Raw genomic sequence first — 17,556 nt, forward strand, 5'->3', positions numbered from 1 at the left:
GTAACTGTTGCCCGATAGGATCTCAGACATGGCCCGACAGTAGGAATGGTATTTTGGCAGCTCTCCAATCACAGAGATGGCCACCGGCTCTCCCAGGACTGGGCCTGGCCAAAAATAGAGACACTGAGTTCCAGGACAGGTCATTCAGGAATGGATTAGGTATGTTTACACCTTCGTCAATATATCATAGGTCTGGAACTTGAAGGAACCTTCTGGCCAGCCTGCCTCAGGAAAATACCCCTTGATCTTCTATGACAGATGAGGCCTCCTCTTTTGAGTCCTCCTAGACTGAGGGAGCCCAGTGTTCATCAATAGCCAGTGTGTCATCAGCCTCCCTGGCAGGGATCGCTCTTAAGCTCTCCCTTTATGAATTTAGGGTCATTTCTTCTTGTTCTGTCCTCTATGAAAATGGCTAACAATTGGTCAGTGTCCTCACCTAAAACCTCTTGACTAACTTAAAGACCATTTTTAAGCCATCATTTTCTGTTAGGCTAAATAATCCAAACTGTTATCATCTTAATTCTATTATTAGTTATGCTTTGCTGAGAACTTTTCAGTTCAGGTCTCTCCTAAGAACAGAAAGAACATAATAAGGCCCCAGAGACAATGACTTCGTAAACCAGGTTGACGATCTTCCAAATCAAATTAGCTTTCTCTAAATAAAAGCCTGGCATTTCTCTCACGTTTACAACCTAGGGAAGTTTGCTGTGATCACCATTTAGGTTGTTTCTTATATTATTTTGCTAGTCCTGTCTTTCTTGATTGTCACTGGAAATTTTTCTAATAGGCGTTTTAACACAGGGTCCTTGGTTTTAAAAATTCGGAATTGGAGTTAAAAAGAAGAAAATAAAGTCCTTATCATCACACTCAGAGATAACAACAGCTCATATGTTGGTGCTCAGCATTGAAGTCTTTTTTTCCCAGATAATTTTCTTTTCTTTTGAGTTTTGCTCTTGCTGCCCAGGCTGGAGTGCAGTGGCGTGATCTCGGCTCACTACAACCTCCGACTCTTTGGGTTCAAGCAATTCTTAAGCCTCAGTCTCCTGAATAGCTGGGATTACAGGTGTGTGCCACCACGCCTGGCTAATTTTTGTATTTTTAGTAGAGACAGGGCTTCACCATGTTGGCCAGGCTGGTCACAAACTCTTGATCTCAGGTGATCACCCGCCTCAGCCTCCCAAAGTGCTGGAATTAGAGGCGTGAACCACACCGCGCCCTGCCAATTTTCTTTTAAGAAGAGAACAGGCTGTACTGACATGCTCTGTAACCTACTTTTTCACATGGTAACATGGAACATGGGTGGACAACTAGTGCCCCACACCCTCCCCCAGCTCAGGGTGGCCTCACCCCTCACAGCATCTGACTGTCACCATTGTCACAAACCCAGTTCAACACAAAAGCAGCTCCTACGTCAGAACCAGTCCTCGCAGCGGTTCCGATAGGCCTAGGAGGCAAAATGAAATGGATCTACCCACACTGATTCATTTACCCTGAAGAGAATCAGCTCAGCAAGTGGGAGAAACACAGCCACAAGCACAAAACAGTGCTCAGACAGGAAGGCTTGGGTTGAGATGTATATATACATTTTAATTTCTCAATTGAGAAGTACAAATTGTGTATATGTATGGTGCATAGCCTGATGTTCTGATATATGCGTATATCGTGGAATGGCTAAATCAAGCTATTTAACGCATACATAACTTCCCATACTTTTTATGGTGAGAACACTTAACATTTACTCTCTTAGCAATTTTCAATATACAATATATTATTATTGACTCTAGTCACCATGCTGTATGACAGATCTCTTGAGCTTCGTCCTCCCGTCTAACTAAAGTTTTGTGTACTTTGACCAATATCTCCCCATTCTCCCCATTGACATAATTTTGAGCATGGAAACATCATTAGATTGGCACCAATTTGGAAGAAAACCAGCCAGCGTGAGGGTCATCTGCAAGGAAGGCCTGGGTTGGCCCTAAGCACGCCATTCCGGGCCACCAAACTGCTCCTTCGGTTACCACACTGGTGCCCACATTACAGACCTGATGTAGACAGCTTGGTAAACCCACCGTGGGGCACACGGCACCCCAAGGAAGTTCCCTTTGTGGGGCAAAGCAGGAGGCAGGGGAGTCCCAGGGGCGTGGGGGGCGCTTTCGGGACAAAGCTTGGCTTCTCTTCGTTAACCGTTATTTCATTAAAGAGACGGAGAGGAAATGACAGGAATTGCAGCTAACTCTTCTGAGTTTGTTTTGTTTTGTTTGTTTGAGATGGAGTCTCGCTCTGTCACCCAGGCTGGAGTGCAATGGCGAGATCTCGGCTCACTGCAACCTCCTTCATCTCCCAGGTTCAAACGATTCTCCTGCCTCAGCTTCCCGAGTAGCTGGGATTACAGGTGCATGCCACCACGCCCGGTTAATTTTTGTATTTTTAGTAGAGAGGGGTTTCAACATGTTGCCCAGGCTGGATTCAAACTCCTGACCTCAAGTAATCCACCTGTCTTAGCCTCCCAAAGTTACAGGCGTGAGCCACTGCACCTGGCCTCTTTTGAGTTTTTTCCAGGAAAAATCAACAGTTTCTTGCTGGTGGGAATGACCATCAAACTGCATGACCAATTTGTTGATGCAGCAGGGTGGGGGAAATTTGTGGGGCGAAGCCCCCAGCGGATCCGAGGGGACCGGACCTTGGGCACAGCAGATGGGAGCACCCCTCCCCCGACCCCCACCTCAGTGAGACGCAACATCAGGAACATTCACCAGAGCGGGGCTGGAGGGTGCAGTCACAGACACAGGACAGCGGAAGTGGTTCAAACATTCGTGGAATATTTCTTCTGATTCCTCCATTTTTTCAGTAAAATAGGGAACAAAGCCAATCAGCAGAGGTAAAATGAGGGCCCAAAGGTGCTGGAAGGTTGAGAAGGGAAAGAAGGACCTAGTTCCCTGGGAAGGTAGAGGTCTGGGGAGCCGTGTTCCCCCAGGAGCACCACAGGCCCCTGTGTGGCTGTGGTCATGAGACCAGTCAGCAGAGATGCTCTTTTCCCCAGGCACATCCAGCCCATAGGTGCAGGCTGTGGTCGAGTCTGAATATCAAGAGAGGCCCAGAGAGTTGATTGCAGCAGTAGACTTGAAATGTAAGGAGGGTGGGAGGGCAGTGAGGGCATGAGGAGAGAGAATGGATAGCCACTGGGATGAGTGGGGGCCCTGTGGGGTTGAGGGAATGGGGTTGGAGTCAGGGTATAAGAGGGAATGAGCAAGGAGGAAGAGCGGGATGTTTGAAATTAGGACTCCGGATAATGCCATTTCTGGCCATGACAGGGCCTGAGGTGTAACCCGGGAGTGGCTGACTAATGGTGGATGGATGGCAGGGTGGTAGGGAGAAGACTGGGTAGCCAGGAGGCCAAGCTTTTGGAAAGGATCACCTAAGTCACCCAGGGTCATGTGAGATTGGATTGGAGACAGTAACGGTGGCTGGGAGCTGAAGCCTTCAAGGAACACAGGAGGTGGCCTGGGGAACCACAGATGACTGAACCCCCGACGGTTTAGCCCAATGGCATAAGATTCATGTCTAAGGGTTTAGAAGGGCAAGGGAGCAATGGTCTGGATGGAACAAAGAGGACTGGAGACGCCTGCTCTACCTCTTGGCATCGCGGGAGAGAAAAGAGCCACTCCTGAGAGGGCTATGGGGGAAGCAGGGGCTTTAAGGGGCCCCAGTTTCCATTGGAGCAACAAGCAGGAAATGTTTACAGAAGAGGTGGTGACCAGAGACCACTGATGACTGTGACTTCCAGGGGCACTGAGAACAGGTTTCAGGATTGGAGAGGAAGTTGAGTCAAAGGAAGGAATGTATGAAGCTGAGTGGAGACTGGGTCGCTAAGGGTGAGGGATCGTCTGGAGGGCTTGGGATTCTCACGGTGACTGTCATCAACAAGAATAAAGGGCATCGTAATATTAGTCCCAAAGTTCTCAAGGTAGTTAGTAGAGCCAGGCTCTGAGGGTCAGGAGGTGGGAAGCAGGCGTCTGTTAGAGGGAAGCAGAAGTGCAAGGGGAAGCATGGAGAATTCATGGTGGTGGTCTTTTTTTTTGGGGGGGGGCGGGGACAGAGTATTGCTCTCCTCACCCAGGCTGGAGTGCAATGGCACAATCTCAGCTCACTGCAACCTCCGCCTCCCGGGTATAAGCAATTATCCTGCCTCAGCCTCCTGAGTAGCTGAGATTACAGGCTCCTGCCACCACACCCGGCTAAGTTTTGTACTTTTTAGTAGAGACAGGGTTTCTCCATGTTGGCCAGGCTGGTCTAGAACTCCTGACCTCAGGAGATCAGCCCGCCTCCCAAAGTGCTGGGATTACAGGCGTGAGCCACCGCACCCGGCCTCATGGTAGTGGTCTTAAACCCTCTCTGAACTGCACTTGTATAGTAAGCATTGCTTTTCTGTTTTCTTAGGTCAGAAAAATGACAAACAATCCAGGAAGGAAATCAGCAAATTATTATGTTTATAAAATATTATAAACAGGCAATTAACAGGGAGAAAAACTCAGAATGACCGTTCCATGAAAGTTCATGCTTATTAATAATAGAGAAAATTGGGCCAGGCGCGGTGGCTCAAGCCTGTAATCCCAGCACTTTGGGAGGCCGAGACGGGCGGATCACAAGGTCAGGAGATCGAGACCATCCTGGCTAACACGGTGAAACCCCGTCTCTACTAAAAAATACAAAAACCTAGCCGGGCGAGGTGGCGGGCGTCTGTAGTCCCAGCTACTCGGGAGGCTGAGGCAGGAGAATGGCGTGAACCCGGGAGGCGGAGCTTGCAGTGAGCTGAGATCCGGCCACTGCACTCCAGTCTGGGCGACAAAGCGAGGCTCTGTCTCAACAACAACAACAACAAAAAAAAAAAAAAAAAATAGAGAAAATATAACTTTAAAGAGACACTTGTTGACACTTATTAGACTGGCAAGGCTTTAAAAAACATAATACCACATAGTGGGAGGTACTTGAAAACAGAAATCTTAAATCTTGCTGATAGGTGTGTAAACCGATGCAATGGCTTTGGAGAGAAATTTGTTAATAACGGAGGTGAAAATGAAAATACCTAACAAACCAGTTCTTCCCTTCTCTAGCCAGCAGTTCTTCTCAGTTCGCACACTCACATATATGCTCCGGGAGATAGCTAACTAGCAGTAAGTCCATGGCAGCATTGCTTGAAACTGTCAAATTGGAAATGCCCACGAATAGACAAGTGGACAAATTGGGATATAGTCACACATGGCATACTATATGACAGGAGAAATCAGTGAACTAGGCCAACAAGTATCCACATGATAGATCTCAAAATGAGTGAAGGAATGAAAAAAACAAAGCCTATTACTGAAGCTTGCATACCACGAATAAAAATCCACAAAACAATAATGAGTTGTAGCTGCATATATATGTATCAAAAATATAAAATACGGATATAAATGATACACACTGACTGTTTGGGTCTGTGTCCCTGCCCAAATCTCATGCTGAATTGTAATCTCCAGTGTTGGAGGAGGGGCCTGGTGGGAGGTGATTGGATCATGGGGGCAGTTTCTTGTGGTTTAACACCATCCCCCTAATTGTTGTCATGGCAATAGTGTTACCGTGAGATCTGGTTGTTTAAAAGTGTATATAGTCCCTCCCTGCTTTCTCTCTTCCTTCTGCTCCAGCCATGTAAGACATACCTCCTTCCACTTCTCCTTCTGCCATGATTGTAAGTTTCCTGAGGCCTCCCCCAAAAGCTGAGCAAATGCCGGCACCACACTTCCCATACAGCCTGCAGATCCATAAGCCAATTAAACCTCTTTTCTTTATAAATTACCCAGTCTCGGGTATTTCTTCACAGCAGTGCAAGAACAGACTATTACACTGACTTTAGACATGGCTACCTCTTGAGGGAAGGAACAGGATAAGAAGGGGTACAAAGAATTTCAACTATACCTAATATTTTCTTTAAAATAAAAGCTCTGAAAGATATACAGCAAAAATACAGTATCTATTAAATCTGAGTGGTAAGTTCCACAAATTTGTTACATTAACTTGTTATTTTTAGGTATGTTTGGATTTTTACAAACATAGGTTTCTATTTTCTCAATCCATGTGCCAGTTTGAGGAAAGGAAAGGGAGTATGAATAGCGCTACAAGGTGGGGACACTCACTGTTACAGCGTCATGCTTACCAGAACAGAGCTTTAACCCCAAAACCATTTCTTTATGGCTAGGCAGTTAACAGAGATTTCTTTAGCATTTTACTTAGCCACATTTATAAATAACTTCTTCATATTATTTTTAGATCTGGTAAGGTATATGGAAGAGGAACAAGCTTTTAAAACATGTTTTAACTGCTAACTTTATAAAATCAGCACCTTTAAAATCCCTTCTGATTTTGCTTTGTGAATGACCCTTTGCTGGTGTTTTAAAAGTAATTAAAATGTATTGTATTTGGAGAGTATTCGAAAACTCCTGAGCTGTCATGGTGCCTGCAGAGGGGAGTTGCTATATTTACTAATTATCCCTTTCCACGGCCTCACTAAACCCCATCCAATCTGCCTGTTCCTGAGGCTGGAAGGTAACAGGAGCACCGCATCCAGGCTCTCCTAGTACAGTCTGGCCCTTTCTGGCCACATCACCAAACTCTCTGCCAAGGTACTTTTCTAAGGGCTCCTTTCAAAGAGAAGTCCCCTGGCTCACGCAGATGTCACAGTTGCCTAGTAGATGGGAGATGGTGGAGAATGAAAGTTTGTGTGCATGAGAAGAGGAGGCAGGATGGTGAGAGACAAGCAGACTAAGAAAAATAGTGGGAATCAAACTCCCCTTTATTGCGGATAAAAGTTGGAGATTTACAGACAGATGTCAAAGAGACCCTTAGCAGGAAACAAAGCAAAATTCCAGCATCAAATACAGTTAATTCTTGTTATGTGCAGTAGTTAACGTTCTTTCAAGTTGCCATCAACACTGACTTAGAGAACCCTGAAGCGGGAAATACAGGGTTAGGTTAGCCTCTGGTCACAACGCGTATGTCAACCCATCAATACATGAGCTTGTTTTATGTGTGTTTCGTTTTAAAGACGTTTACTACATACTGTTGATTAACATTGAACTCAAGGCCAATGGCACTAGAACTCATGGCTGAACAAGCTTATCTAACATGTATCTTCTCCAAAAGGCACATCACAGCCTTCTTGCGCTTAGAACACAGTCCTGCAGCACTACACTTGGCCATTTTAAACAGCAAAAGCACCACAAAAAAGCACACAAATGCAAAAAACATGACACTAAATAGTGAAAAAGACGCTTGTTTACAGTATGAGAGCTGGAACAAGAAGGCAGAGTGTTGCTTTGTTCGACTTGACTTGTCAAGCAACTCAAATTTTTTGCTACTCTACACATATCCATTGAATGACTGCAAAAGTACCATGGGTATTCATTTTGGGGACACAAATAAATTTTAGCAGGTAAGCAGACTCGCAAATACAGAATCTGCCAATAATGAGCATCCACGATATCGATTAACAGAGCCCAACACCTCCGCCAAAGTGTAATATCTGGTCTTTCACAAAGAGGTGCTTAACATTTTGGGATCCGATTGGACAAAGGATGCTACATCCAACTCACATCATTTAGCTCAATGCAAGCTTTATGGAAACTATGGAGTCTCCCATTTATTTGGAATAGAGAGGTCAAGAGTCCATCTTGCATAATCCTTACTTCAGGCATTGTCTGGTGAACAATGCCTCCTTGTCTCTTCCACTCACAATGGAATCGTCTCAAGGCGAATTGCTTTCTCTGAGAAATGTGAGGATGCTGGTGTTCTGGAAGTAAGGGTTCAGATGCCACGCCCAGACACCAAGGCTGCTCCCCTTCAGCAGCCCAGCGGACCTGAATACCTCGGAGATGAAGTCTGGTTCCATGAGTCTTTTGTTAATCTCACTGGGTTGTGGTGGCGCTAGGAATGTGCAGGATTATCCAGGTATTACTGTTGTCACTTTAAACTTAAGAGGTCAATTTTGGGGGTTGTGGTGTAGCTCTCGAAAAACTACTTTACTACCAGTATGGACTTTTAGTTTCGACATGGTTTTCCTCCTGCGACTAACAGAATGTGTCTTGCCTGTATTTGGCTGTAAGCCCGTGTCGCTTAAAGCTTCATTTTCAGAGAACAAAAAGAATGCTGGCAATTTGAGCCCAGCAAATGACTGTGCTGACCTCTGGGACTCCTTTGCTGTTTTCTTGTGATTAAAGACAGGCCTATTCTGTTTAGAATGAGAGTAATAGTCGGCCCCACAGAATCCACTGGCAGGTTATGAAAACAACAGCTATGCTTATCAGAAGATGAAAAGAAGTGTGCAAAGAATAAGCCTCTAAGAAATTATTTTAACCCTTCCCCACCTCCATATCCTACCAACTACCAAGTTCCTAAATCATTGATGGAATAACTCCTCAGCAAACCAGGCAGTAAAACTCAGTCCGGTCATTAGAGACTAGGACAGGCTCTTTGCGACCATCTGCTTCACTGGCCACGTTTTCCATGTGAGAACACTTAGGCCAGGAAAAGAAACTGAACATGGTCAAGACTGGTGGGTGGAGAGTTCTCTGAGCAGGTCTCCAACCCAGTCCTATGATCATTCCACTACTGACTTTTTTTTCAAGGTGACCAAGAATCCCACAAATTGCCTTGGAAACTTCCCACCATCAACACCACACGTGTCTGTTCCCAGGTGCAGAAAACAGGCCAAGCTGGCAGGTAGCGTCACAAGGCCATTACAGGTGCAGTCATCTCTCTGCTGAGACCTCCTAACGCAAATGGCAGTAGCCCAGACCACAGCAGAGAGAGAATAATTTGTACTTTTCACACGCTCCTACGCACATTTCAAAGCACATGCCGTTCAGGAAGGGGTCGCCTAGCAAGCACTCGCGCTCTCTAATCCAACACTGCCCACCTTCTTGTAGACATCTGCACCCCTTGCCTCAGCCCTCTTTGTACTTCTCCATGGCGAATCTGTGGAATTATTTCCTTCCTCACAAAGATGCAGGCAGCATGGGGTTTCTCAATTAGGAGGCACGTCGTATAGCAAGTTAACATGCACAAGACTCATTCTTGGCTCTTTGTAAAGATCTTTCAAGAAACACTAGGCAACCTGACTTCCCAGTCTTACCTCCAGCCACTAGCCCTGCAGCTCTGACATTTCCACCATCCTTCCCACCATCACACTGTACTTGCCCTCCTGCCAGGGGCTCCCAAAGCCCACCATGCCGTCTCGCCACCTCTCCACCTGGCCCCACTCTCATTCCAGGCACTAGTCAATCTAGTTCTCCACCCCCCGGCCCGTTTCCTAGCACTTGGTTTAAACATGTGTTATGATATTTATTATGGGTGTGTTTTAAACAGCTGAACAGTCCAACCCCCACATCTGTGAGAGCCCTGAGGCCAGGAACACTGCCCCTCTGATCTTTGTGTCCTGCCCAGAGCAGCACCTGCCGTGTGTGTACTCTCAAAAGACACCCCCGGAACAATGTGGAGAGAAATGAGCAGTGGGAATTACAGAGCAGGGAGAATCATGAGAAAAGGATGCCTGGTCTCCCATTTTCTCCTCATGTTCTCAGGGTTTCCGTTTGAAGACCTGAGATTTAAAACACTCCCAAGGAGCTCCAGCTCCCCACGCTCCCCTTATCTGGCAGCGAGGAAGCCTGGGGTCTGGCTCCAGGTGCAAGGTTGGAAGGGCCCAGAGAAGCAGGTCATCCACAGCCAGCCCCTCGCAGCGTGATCAGGACTGCAGGGACTGGCCACGTCTACCTCCAGGAGCCTGTAAGGCCAAAATCGGCTCTGGAAAGAGAGACATGACTCCCAACCCCAACTCCTCCTTGTGTGGCCTTGGGGATGTTATCTGTTATCCTGTAAGCCTCAGGTGTCTTATTCATAAAACAGAAGAATATTTGGCTCAGGGAGCTGTCGGGAGGGTAAAGGAATATCCACATTGAGCTCCTGCTGAAAGCACTGTGGGATCCCTCAGGTGGGTGGGGGTACACCAGGGCTCTTCCAGATTCAACTAAAAGCTTGGAAGAGCGGCTCATGTTTTCCATACTCTCTAATCTTTTAACCAAAGACTTCACCTCCATCAACAGACATTTGGTCTTTCAGCAAAAGTCTACTGGGCTCCACGGTCCTTTGCTGACACTCCATGGTACAGCGTCTGTCTCCGTACAGACACGTCGTGAACGATCCACGTGAATGGTTCCACCGTGGTGAATGTCACGGAGCAGCTTCTAAGGTACGCCTCGGACTAGCTTCTTGGGCCCCTGGCTCCGTCTCATTTCCCACCTCTCCGGGCCACCTTCAATAAACAATCCCCTGGCTTGTCACAGGCCTCAACTGTGGCCATTATCTTTGGACCTGGGACTGCAGACGCTCAGAAGCTCCACTTTGGTAGACTGGAGCCAGCGTACTTTCCTCCAGCCGGGGGCAGGGCCCACGGGCAAAAATGAGCCCTTCCAGAAATGCTGGAAGAGGGAAGGGCTGACTCTGAGTGCTGACAGCATCATGAGGATAAATATCACCTATGTCATCAATCCTGAGCACCGCATCTTAAATGCTGATGCTCCTCTTAAATTCCTTTCAGAAGTCTAAGTTTGCTGTCCTAAAATGCAGCCGGTCAAGCCAAGAGTATTGGTGGGATCAAACCAAGTACTTCTGGAAGACTGAGCCCGTCCAAAGAGGCCCATGAATAGTCAAGGCTGCAAATCCCAGGAAAATGCACTTTCCGAGGACGCCAGCCCCCAGGGAGCATCCTGGAGCTGGTGCTTCACCCGAGGCTGGCCTTTGGCCTTTGGTGCATCATTTCCCATTGGCAACCTTCTATCCCTTTGCGCTCGACTCCTCACAGGCCTCTAGTCTCCCAGATATGGCCCCCCAATTCCTTGTCACATCACACAACTGGCTCCTCACCCTTCAGAGCTCAGCTTGCACGTCCCCTCCCCACTCCATCATCTGCACTGCCCCCAGCACCTCCTGTGCCACTAAGTACACCATACATACTTTGTCTACCTCCATGCCAACTCTCAGCTCCATGAGGCCAGGGCCTTTGTCCACTGCTCTGCCGCCAGCACTTTGCCCATCATCGTCCCCTGAAGGACCAGAGCCTCAGACCACCACCAGCCTGGGCAGGGAGACCGGATGCTCTACTCTTGACAAATAAGTGGCCTGGAAACCACCCACCCGCGCACGCTGCTCCAACACTAGGCATCCCGACAGGCCAGCGGCTGCCAGAGGGTGAGGGCCCCTCAGCTGCTGAGGGCCCCTCAGCTGCTGAGGATCCAGCTATGCACCAACCGCTCCCAGGGGAAAGACGGTGGCTTTGTTTTGGAGCTTCCAAGGAGGGGAACTGGTTGCTGCTCGGCTGCCCTACTTTGCCAGCCTCCTTCCTAATGCTTTCTAAACTGTGCCACAGGGTTCTGAACACTTGCATGGCCTGGAATACCCAATGGCGTCAATCGTCTTGTCAGGCACTGGCAAGTGCAGGAAAAGAAAGTGCCATTGCTACACTCGGGCCACGAGGTCAAACGCCACTGAGTGGTGACAATTCACCCCAGACACCCAAGTGCCTTGTTGAACCTGAGAGGGCAAAGACAACCTTACTGTTACAGGAAGGAAAAAAACAGACGGCATCAGGATCCCCAGTTCCAGATTCCACCTATCACTGGCAGTGGTGGGGTCAAGGGCAAATCTGAGTGGGGGTTTCCTGGTCCAAACAACAGGTATAACAATGCTGCCTTCCTGGGGCTGCTGAAAGGAGTAACTGAGGGAACAGACAAAAGTGTGCAGCACGGCACGCGGCGTGCATTTAATAAACTCCAAGCAAAATGGACCTCGGATCGCACCGGGTCAAAGCACATCGGGACGCAAAGTGTCTGCTAGAGAGTTGGTGCTCTCGTGAGCCCTGGCCGAGGGCCTGCGCTTTCAGGAAATTCTGAATAAAACAGGAAGTAGCTTATTTTCCCAGATAATCCTTTACCCCTTTTATTTCCAGTCTACAGTTCTTAATGAGCCTCTTCACTGAATTATTGCTCTTCCAAGAGACTTTTTATAACTTTTTGCCTCTGGAGGAAGTTAAGCTGGATACCACCTGAGTTCTTAATAAGCAAGGTGACAACACTGGTGACCCAGTGCAGACACAGGCAGCTGCTATAGAGGGAGGAGGCGCTGGGCCAGAGCTGGGAGACCAGGCCCTTCTGGCGCTTTGGGCATCTCTTGCACATCTCTCCATCGTCCAGTCTTGCCATGGTTAAAAATGAGGCAGAGGCCAGAACTCTCAGCTCCTTCGTGCTTTTCAGAGATTCCTAGAACTGGCACTTCCCCCAACATTTTATGCACAGAAGTTCCATCATCTGTGATGGTGCCAGACACCTTGTGCAGGGCACCCCTGTGAAGGAGGAAGGGCTGGTCAAGTCTTTCCAATCAGCCCCTAGGAGACTGAGGATGAGATGCAGGTGACTGTTTTGGGAAACAGCCTCATCCCCACCCATCCTGGAAGCCATGCCACTGCCAGGAGACTACTTCCTACAAGAGGCCTGCCCTGGGCTGAGGGACAGTGGAGGAGGCAGGTGCTAGTGGCAAAGGAATGACAGGGAGCAGCATGAAGGCTGAACTGCGCCAGAACACACATCCCACCACAAAGAGCAGCACCCACCACGACGACGAGTGAGGTGTGCGGGGAAAAGTCACCGATTGTGTAGCGAACCCAGTAAGGAACAGAGAGACACACCCCTCCTCCCCTGCCCCACCCAGGCTCTGGTAGTGGGTACTGGGTAATGTCTCCCCGACACTGCCAGCTAGACCAGAGCTGCAGAGCCCTGGAAGTGCACCGCGCTGTGGTAAGTAAAGGGACAAAACACCTCCTGTATTCCTACAATCAAGTTTATTACTCAAAGCAAAAGTTGTCCATATAATACACTGGTCATCAATTTTTATTTCCACATGGTTATACAGGCTGAATGACTAGCTCATGATCCCAGGAGGTATTGTAAGTTTTGCTCTTCAAAAAATGGTGTTACTGTTGTAAGGGGAAAAGTCCTCACTGACAAAGAAATGACACTAATGAAAACAAAATCAAGAATGATCCACTGGTACTGCAGGTTACAGAGAAGCTGTCAATAAGCAGTTCCCCACCTCTCACAAGCAAAGGGGATCAAGGGCTAAAAATACCTTAGAAAAATCAAACAGCACCTGCAACACATGTTTATATAAAGGCCAAACTTGCAAACTCTTCCTTCTCATCCATGCTGCTCAAATGTGAAGGGATACGGCTAAAATCTGGCAAATCTTTTCACTTCCTCCTCTTCTTTGTGGAATATAATTTTTCTTCAGGTGGGACTGGGACAATCCCTTCACATTCTTTTAGTTCCTGGGTCAGAGGGTGTTTGACGATATTCCCTCTAATCACATCTATGTCTCGAGACAAGTGCTCCACCACGCTTTCAACAGTTGTGGTGGGTGCATAAAAATCCACCAAGAAATACCTGCAATAAAATAAAAACTTGTGAGTGTCTGCATTTGAATCGTAACAATTCTACTATTTTGGTCAATGTTTCCACTGTACTCTTCACTACAGACATCAACTACACACAAACACATACCTTTGTCACAATAGAAACTACCAGCTGACCAGCTAAACAGAATTGCAGTGTTACGCCCAATCTCCCTTTTTCTATGGTCTTTCCCATTACACTCTTGTGAAAATATGAATCCAAACCAGCTTTATGGCAGCAAAAATACACTGTGACACTACAGATGGTGTGAAGTACTAGAAAGTATGGGGGAAACTTATAATCCATGGACGAGACTGAATTTTCCAAACTATTAATGAATGTTGTGTGTGTGTGAAAACATCTATTAGCTATTCTTCTAACTTTTTAAAGGATTTTCCCTGTGAACTAACACACCTAAGAGAACCATGAGCCCACAAATATGGGAAAAGATTAAGAAAGGCATGGGACTGGTCTATAACTATGTTCAACATGGACAAGGAACAAAAAGAAAATTACTGGAAGTAAGAAAAAGAATTTACCACTCATCACTCAAACCAGACTAATGTCGATGGGCATCCTGCACGGCTCACTGGTCTTCAAAGATTGACAAGGTCCTCAGCAGCCTGCTGGATGACAGTGCAAGGAAAGAGCCCATCCCTACCCACTCCCTGCTCCTCGCAGACCTAAAAGGTTAAACCTCCCTTGTACTATTTGGTTTGGACCATTATGTGACTAAAGATAAGTTTTCAGCGCAGTATTTCACAATCCTGCAATGTTCTAGCTGGTTAAAACTATGATCTTTTTGGCATCATTTGCCTTGTCTAGCCATACATGTGGTTCTCAGGACTCCCAGGCACATTCCCCTCCCAGGCCTTTGCACTCACTGGTCCTTCTGTTGGAAATGTTCTCTGCCCAACTTCCATGTAGCTCATCCCTTGCTTCTAAGCATGTCTCTGTCCAAATGTCACTCTCTCAGAGAGGCGCTCTGTGTGCCCACTCTCCTAAAGCAGCACCCTCCTAGCTCCACCAAGGCCCATCACTCTCCACTGCCCTCACTCAAGGCTTTGTTTTGTTCCACAGAGCACGTTCTCACCACTGGCACAGTGTGCATTTGCTTACTGTCTGCCTCAGTCCACTAAAGCACAATTGCCATAGGAAGAAAGGCTCTGGTGTTATCCCTAGCACCCCGAATGAACACGGAGCAGGTCCAGAGTAAATCTTTGACCATGGTGGTAGCATGAAATGTGGAACTCTCACAGGAAGCTGGAAAGATCAAGTTGAAAAGGAACAAATTCAGCAAGGAAGGAACTTATGAGAAAAGGGATGGCACCTTGTGCAATTCCAGACAAAGGCAAAGAGGTTCAAAACTTGTAAGAAAATTTACCAAGTGACTCTTAAGTCAAGCTTAGTGGAATAATTATTCAAGTAAACATATAATTAAATAAAAGGAGAGAAAAATATATATCAACCAAAAACACTAATCAAAAGAAAGCTCAAATGGCTATACTAACATCAGACAAAGCAGACTTCAGAGCAAAGAAGATTACCAGGGATAAAAAGAGACAATACATAATGACGAGTTCACCAAGAAGATATAATAATCTTAAATATACATGCACCAGATAACAGAGCTTCAACATATAAGAACAGCAGAACTGAACAGAGAAATGGACACGTCCAGAATCACAGCTGAAGCCTTTTAACATTCCCCTTTCAGTAATCAATAGAACTACTTATACAGAAAATCACCAAGGATACAGAAAAAGTGAACACCAACATTAACCGACTGGAATTAACTGACATTTATAGAACCCTTTACCCAACAATCGCAGGATAGACATTCCTCCTAAGTGTACACAGAACATTTATCAAAGTCAACTATACTCTGGGCCATATAACATAAAGGGATTCAAGTTATACACAAAAATCTTGGAAAAATGCCTAAATACTTGGAAACTAAACAGATATCTAAATAAGCTGGACAAACAGGTAGAAGAGAAATCAAAAGGGAAATTACAAAGTACTTTGAATTGAATGAAAAAAATGCCACAAATCAAAATTGGGGGGATGCCATGAAAGCAATACTTGTCAGGAAATTCATATATACTAAATGCCTAGGTAAGAAAAGAAAAAAGGCCTCAAATCAATAGTCTCAGCTTCTACTTTAAGAAACTGGGAAAAGAGCAAATTAAATCAGTAAGATGACAGAAGAGAGGGAGAGAGGAGAAATCCCTAACGCAGAAAAAAGAAAACCAGAGAACATCAATGAAACCAAACACTAGTTCATGGAGAAGATGAGTAAAACTGACATGCCTCTATAGCCAGACTGGTGAGTAAAAAGAGGTAAGGTAAATTATCAGCACTGGGAATGAGAAAGGTGAAACGACTACGGATTTCATAAATATTAAAATAATAGGAAATATTATTAAAAGTTTTTGCAAGGTCGGGTGCCGGGGCTCACACCTGTAATCCCAGCACTTTGGGAGGCCTAGATAGGCAGATCAGTTGACACCAGGAGTCTGAGAAAAGCCTGAGCAACATGGTGAAACCTCATCTCCACGAAAACTACAAAAATTAGCTAGGCATGGTGGTGTGTGCCTGTAGTCCCAGGTACTGGGGAGGCTGAAGTGGGAGGATGACTTGAACCCCGGAGGTCCAGGCTGCAGTGAGCCGTGATTGTATCACTGCATTCCAGCCTGGGTGACATAGCGAGACCCTGTCTCAAAAAAAAGCATTAAATTTAACAACTCAAGATGAAATGATCAAATTCCTTGAAAAACACAGACTACCAAACCTCACTCAAGAAGATACAGATAAGCTGAATGGCCCTATATGTTATTAAAGAAATATGTGTAGTTTAAACCCTTAAGCCCTATAGCTTATTAAAGAAATACATGAAGTTTAGCAGCTTCCCACAAAGAATACTACAGGCCCCAAACGACTTCACTGGTGAACCACACCAAACATTTAAGGCAAAAATACCAATTCTGATACAAATTCATCGAGAAAAAAGGAAGACACATCTCAATTTGTTCTATGAAGCCAGCATTACCCTATACCCAAACCAAAGACATTACAAGAAATCAGACGAATGTCCCTCAAGAATACACATTTTAAAATTCAAAACAAAATTTTAGCAAACTGACTACTATCATATATTAAAAAATACAACATACCATGACCAAGCAAGCTTTATCCCAAGAATGCAAGATTGGCTTAACATCTTGTTAACTGGCTTAACAAGACTGAAAAAAAAATGTAATTCAAACTAAAACATATTAACAAACTAAAAAAGAAAACATCATATGATCATTTCAACAAACACAAATGAAAGCATTTAACAAAATCCATAGCCATTCCTGATTTAAAAAAAAAAAAAAAAAAAAAAATCAGCAAACTAGGGATAGAAGTGACCTCCCTCAAACTTATAAAGAGCATCTTTGAAAAATCTACAGCTGATATTTCACCAACTGGTGAACATCTAAATGCTCTTCCCGTAAGACTGGGAACAAACCAGAAAGCCCACTGTCACTTCTATTCAACACTGAACTGGAGGTTCTAGCCAGTGCAATAAGGCAAGAAAAAGAATAGGTACCCAGACTTATAAGGAAAGAGTGAGACTGTCTTATTTGCATATGACATGACTGTGTTTTAAGAAAGTATTAAAAAATCTATTAAAAAAATTAAAACTAATGAGTTTAGCAGGATTGCAAGATACAAAAATCAATGTTATTTCTATATGCTAGCAACAAATAATCAGACCTTGAATTAAATGTTCAATACTTACAGAGAAATCAGACAAAAGGTATACAAAACTACAAAATGTTGCTGAAAGAAACAAAACCTATTAGGTGTATCTTGTTCATGGGTACGAAGATTCAAAATTTAGATGTCAACCCTCTCCAAGTTAAACAAAAATTGAGATCTATTATTTATTTTATTCAAATAAAATCTATTGAGATTCAGTAGAACCTCAATCAAAACCCTAGAAAATTGATTAGAAAGTTCATAATGGACCTAAAACAGT

The 17,556-nt window shown here is 45.4% G+C and overlaps 2 protein-coding genes across 3 annotated transcripts in view; both read right to left on the minus strand.

Annotated features, from left to right (window-relative positions):
- The window catches only part of KCNE2 (potassium voltage-gated channel subfamily E regulatory subunit 2), a 298,859-nt gene that overhangs the window by 218,167 nt on the left and 63,136 nt on the right, over positions 1-17,556 (minus strand). The window lies entirely within an intron of this gene.
- MRPS6 (mitochondrial ribosomal protein S6) overlaps positions 12,905-17,556 on the minus strand; it is a 67,417-nt gene continuing 62,765 nt past the window's right edge. The window contains exon 3 of the mRNA XM_045389277.3: positions 12,905-13,520. Within this exon, the coding sequence (XP_045245212.1) occupies positions 13,328-13,520 (193 nt within the window). The 3' untranslated portion in view covers positions 12,905-13,327. The remainder of the gene's footprint in view (positions 13,521-17,556) is intronic.

Source organism: Macaca fascicularis, chromosome 3 (assembly GCF_037993035.2).
Source record: "Macaca fascicularis isolate 582-1 chromosome 3, T2T-MFA8v1.1".
NCBI classification, from domain to species: Eukaryota; Metazoa; Chordata; class Mammalia; order Primates; family Cercopithecidae; genus Macaca; species Macaca fascicularis.